Here is a 5,622-nt window from a genome sequence, read left to right on the forward strand (position 1 = left end):
GGGTGGTTGTGAGCCACCATGTGGTTGCTGGGATTTGAACTCCGGACCTTCGGAAGAGCAGTCGGGTGCTCTTACCCACTGAGCCATCTCACCAGCCCGGCCTTTCAGTCTTTAAATTGAAGTACTCAGCACAACAAAGCACCATATTTTTTGACAGTCTATTCTGGGTCCCAGTAAGATGCAATAGTGTAAAAAAGAAGACAGGCGTCATGATATTCTAGATAGCACCATGAGCTGATGTTCCCTGTCCTTTGCTCACCATGAGTATATGTGATTGATTGGGGTGGAAAACAAGCAGGAAGGGGTGTGAGTGGGTGCAGCCCATGTGCCATTTCTGCAAATGTAACCCAGCATACCCTAACAGGGCACTAGTGACATAAAATGCCACTTCTCTTTTTAGGATTCCTACTTCAAATCCAAACAGTAGTACACCCTGGCTGATGGGAAGAACACTCAGAACTTCTTAGAAAAGCGACTGCAGCTTCTCTTTAGAAAAGAGATCCCGGAAATCTATAAAAACTATGAGTGTTTTTGAGTGTGCACCAGCTAAAAGTAATTCTGCTTATTTGTTTGTTTATTTATTTATAAGATTTACCAAGTGTAGTGGTGCATGCCTTTTATCCTAGCACTCAAAGACAGAGGCAAGTGGATTTTCATGAGTTCGAGGCCAGCATGGTCTACATAATGAGTTCCAGGACAGCCAGGGCTACAAAGTGAGACCCTGTCTTGAATCCTGATCCCCTTCCTCCAAGGACTTAGTTTCATTCCTGTACGCTCTGTGTGTGCCATGAATCTCAGGTACTTGTGAGGCCAAGAAAGAGCTTGGATCTTCTGGAGCTAGAGTTGCCTGTGTTGCTTATTGTGAGTGTTGTGGCATATGGGATTGTGAGTAAGTTGTATGACAGGAGAGATGGGACCTGACCTCATGTCCTCTGAAAGGGTAGTAAGTGCTTTTGACCACCAGAGCTGTCTCTCCAACCCCTTTGTTTTTATACAGCTTCTCATTACAGCCCAAGATGGCCCAGACTCCCAACCTCACTGCCTCCATTTTCCCAGTGCTGAGATTGCAGCATGAGCCACCATGCCATGCCCTCGGCTTTATTCCTCATGATCTGGAGCAACATTCATAGGGGCTGTAAAGTTTGTTTTAAGCTGAAGTCCTGTAGTTAACAATTTTTGTTTGTTTAGCCGTGGGTTGGGAAATGGCCAAGGTTAGGGCATCGCCTTGTGTTGTTGCTGAGACCAAGGTATAGCTCTGCACAGCCTTTTTAGTTCCTTAGATAAGTGCAGAAGCTCGGCCTCTCTCTCTCTCTCTCTCTCTCTCTCTCTCTCTCTCTCTCTCTCTCTCCCATCTCTCCTCTCCTCTTCCTCCTTCCTTCCTTCTTTCTTTCATTTTTTTTTAAAAAGCCTATTTCCTAATTTATAAATGAGGACAAAAATTATCTGGTAGAATCAAGTACATTGAGATGAGGCAAATAATCTCTAGATCAGTGTATAGAAAGAGATGAAAAATACCATCTAGAACAAATATACATGATGGCTTACTCCTTTGTTTGCACTTCTTCCTCTTAACTTGCAGTCTTTGTTAGAAGGAAATTCAGTCAAGGTAACTGTGTATTTAAGAACAACCACCATGAAGAAAGATAGATTAAAGCCTTGGTTTGCACTTAGGACAATTTGATTTGAATTTTCCTGCAGTCAGAGTTGGCAGGGTTAATGTGCGCCAGCTGCGAAGCCTGCTGCTACCTTCTGGCAGCCCATATGCAGATGCTGCTGTATTAATTACCAGAGAAAACCTGATTAACTCACAAGTCCTATAACTGTCTGCCAGGTGCCTGCTGCAACTCGGAAGCAGGTTGCCTTCCTCCCTCCAATGTCAGGCACAGCTTTTGATCTGTTCTTTAGAACTATGCTAAGACTTTATTGTAGATCCTTAGAGCCCCTGGCTAGTTTAGACACGTTTGATCTGTATTTAATAGTTCAGGAGGAGCTTTCATAATTAAATTCACGCACAATTTAAAAATAAAAACAGCCAGACAGGGTGACACGGGGGTTAGGAATCAGAGGCAGGTGGATCTCTGAGTTCCAGGCCAGCCTTAACTACTTAGTGCCCAGTCTAGCCAAGGCTACATATTTTGAGACTGTAATAGCAACACCAGCAGACCAGTTAAAACTAGAATTTAAAATTGGAAAGAGTTCTAAAGATGGTCTGACCCTCTCTCAGTTCATAGATGAGCAGTGTGAGGATCAGACATTGGACACCCCACCCCCAGGGCTGCTCCCAATGCCAGCTGTGCTCTTTTCCAGGGAAGGAAGATGATCGCATCTGTTTTCAGCTTCATTTCTATCATGCACTTATTTCACAGACATCTTAGAGAGCAGTGGAAAAGCTTCATGGGAGGAGAGGGCTTGAATAGTGTTATGTTGAACACCAAGAGACAGCAGTGCTCATGCTAAAGGCCTTCCCAGCTCAGTAGGTTGCACATGGAACCCTGGCACAGTGCCTGGCAATGGGAGGCAGACCTGGGCTCAAGCTCAGCCCCCCTGCCATTGCACTAGTCTTGGCTGCTTTGACTGTCGCAGTTTGTTTCTGCAGACTATTTCTGTAGGAGAGATGGAGCACAGGAAGGTGATGATTTAGGTCAGATGAATAATGGGGCGTGTCCCTGCGGTTTGGGATGATGCAGCAGGCTTTATTGGCTTTTCTGTTGCTGATAGTTTGTGTCAGAGGTGTTGTCCTGAAAGAGGCTCCGTTGGCTTTATTATCCATTCTGCTAGAGGGAGCAGCAGTGTTAGAACTTACTGAGGGTTGTTGGTTTGCTTTACTTATAAAACAGCTTCTATGATAGGAACGTCAAGGCCGTCAGTCAGAACAGACACTTGTCACTTAAGTGAGAGTCTGTCAAGGGCCAGGAAAAAGAGGAGACTGGGATCTGTAGAGAGTGAAGGCAGGCTAGCTGACGAACTCTTTTCAAAATCTGCAGTTGTTTTCTTCACAGCTACTCTCTGTGGAAAGACGGAGTGTTTTGGGAGTGCTGTCCTTTGCAAATGTAATAGAGTCACTTTTGTAGACAACTCTTTACAACCAATGAATTCTGACACAGAACAAATAGACAACTTTCAAACACTGTCAGTCATTGTGTTGGGTGCTGAGGATGCAGAGAATTGGGAAAATTCTTCATGGTTTGATTCTTAGAAGCAGTAATAGAAGAACCTCTGCTCTGTATGATATACATTATGATATAAAGTGAACGAAGGTGCGCGGGACTCAAGACTTACCCATCGTTCTTTCCCAAGGAGTCACTCATAGATTAGCTCAGCAAGTAGTCTGGTATTCACTCTTGTACTTACTAAATATCTTGCACAGAAATGGGCACTCAGGAAATGCTCTCTACATTTCCAGAGGTGCCCATCTCTTTCCCACGAGAGTAGATTTCTTGTTTTAGTGTTGCTTACAGATGTACTGAGGCCAGGTGCTGCATTCATAGATAGGCATGAAACAGACGACCATAATAAATGTAGAGAGGGACAGACCTCTTAAACTTTTCTGGTGATGTTACTTGTGGAAGATAAGGGGGCATGAGACAGGTATGTTCTGAAGTAGAACTACCTTGTCAATGAGTCAGGCCTCTTGCTTGTTGCTTCAGGACTAAAACAGCCCACAAATGATTTAATTTAATATCTTGTTAGGTGACTAAGGGAAGTAGTATCTCAGTGTTACCACCGTAAGTGTAGCTGTTGGCAGATCCCACTGCTGAAGCAATTTGAGAGTGGCGAATACTCGCTTGAGCATTTCCAGGAACCAATGCCATATTCTTTCCCAAACAGGCTTTCAAACGCTTTAGTGTCTATGATACTTCCGAAATCTGTTTGAGGAAGTGAGCCCTTTAGATTAATGGTGGTATCCTCAAAGGAGATTGTTTTTAAGATAACATCTCTTAGATTTGCCTAGATTTTATCCTGCTTGGCCTCTGTTTTACTCATGATCTTTTAGCCGTCAACAGAAAGAGTATGGCTTGATTAGGGAGTATAGATCTCAGTTAAGCATCCAGTGTTCTGAGAAACCTTGGCAGCTGCCAGGGTAATGAGCTGCAAAGTGGTAGAGCCCAAGCCATCCGGAGAGCTTTCCACTGCCCCTCCTCCCATGTGTGTTCATTAGCATTTGGGTGTAAAGTAAGTTTACACGAGGAACATAAAGCTAAAACTGCATAGGGTAGGGATTTAAAAGGGCTGTGCATGCAAACATTACGCCTTCTATCAGAAGGAAGGTTTTCATTTTTATGCATTTATTTCTATTTGGATTCAGACCCTAGTTATTGCCCAAGTTAATAATCTTGTGTTTGTGATGGAGTCTTTGTAAACTCCTTAAGATGTCCCTCCACTATACAAAAGAGGAGGGGCTATCAGGCCACTGTCACCTTTTGTAGCATGAAGCTTGTTTTCCATGATGAGCTGGCCAGGTGACTCTGACATTTGAAGAACGTTTTCTAACTAGTGAATTTTCCCAATACCTCCTTTAACCAAAAGTCTCCTGCAAGTGTCCCCTCTAGGGCTCTGCCATTTTAGGTGAGTTTCTGTCTAAGTCTCTCTATCCCCTCACTCTTTATCTACTTCTTTTTTCTCCATTTCCCCATTCCCCTACCAGGCCAGCTGAGCTGCATTTCCTTCCCACCCATGGAAGAGAAGTATCTCCAGCAGATTGTGGACCACCTTCCCTGTATACTGGTCCTCGGCCAGGACTGTAATGCCAAGTGCCAGCTCTTGAACCTGCTGTTGGGGGTGCAGGTGCTTCCCACCCTCAAGCTGGAGAGTGATGAGAGCTGTAAGCTTCGACGCCTCCGCTTCACCTATGGGACTCAGACTCGGGTCAGCTTGGCGCTCCCCGGTCAGTATGAACTAGTGCACACACTAGCTTCACATCAGGACAACTGGGAGACCATCCCTGAGGAGGATCTGGAGGTTCAAGAAGACAGTGAGGACGCTGCTCATGTGTTAGCTGACCTCGAGGTGACAATGCATCATGCTCTTCTGCAGGTACCAGCTCACACAAGCCTTACCAGCTGCTTTTCTGACTGTTTAGAAAAGTATCTGGTGATGGGTTCTGGGCTCCTATGATGAGAGGACTGTAATCTATGAAGTTTAATGAGAATGGGGTGGCAGTACCATGCCTCTGCTAGTCAATTCCAGGGCCCTGGGGACCATCTGTCTCCACCAGATAGGAAAGGATATATGTGATTGCTACATCTTGACAAGGTCTTACAGGGTTAATTATTATCAAAGTTAGGAGGTCCCTTTCGCTTTAGTAAGAAATTGCTAAACTGTCTCTAGCCATCTTTTTCTAAAGGGACAGTAAGATGATAAATAGTTAATATTCTTCATAGAACTGAGACCATGGGAAAGATTTTATTGCTTTCTCATCAGTGCTAGCTGTTAATTTACTGAGTGGGGCAGCTCATTTCCTGACCTGATAAGGAACCCAGGCCTGATTCAATATAAGGGAACAAAGCAGTCCTTTTATTGAAGAATACCTTGGCTTCTTTTTTATGTAAACTAACACTCTCTCTCTCTCTCTCTCTCTCTCTCTCTCTCTCTCTCTCTCTCTCTCTCTCTTTTTGGTTTTTT

At 44.3% G+C, this 5,622-nt stretch overlaps 1 protein-coding gene across 1 annotated transcript in view; it reads left to right on the forward strand.

Moving 5' to 3' along the window:
- Dstyk (dual serine/threonine and tyrosine protein kinase) overlaps positions 1–5,622 on the forward strand; it is a 51,009-nt gene that overhangs the window by 12,320 nt on the left and 33,067 nt on the right. The window contains exon 2 of the mRNA XM_021198125.1: positions 4,646–5,034. Within this exon, the coding sequence (XP_021053784.1) occupies positions 4,646–5,034 (389 nt within the window). The remainder of the gene's footprint in view (positions 1–4,645; positions 5,035–5,622) is intronic.

This window comes from Mus pahari, chromosome 5 (genome assembly GCF_900095145.1).
Source record: "Mus pahari chromosome 5, PAHARI_EIJ_v1.1, whole genome shotgun sequence".
NCBI classification, from domain to species: domain Eukaryota; kingdom Metazoa; phylum Chordata; class Mammalia; order Rodentia; family Muridae; genus Mus; species Mus pahari.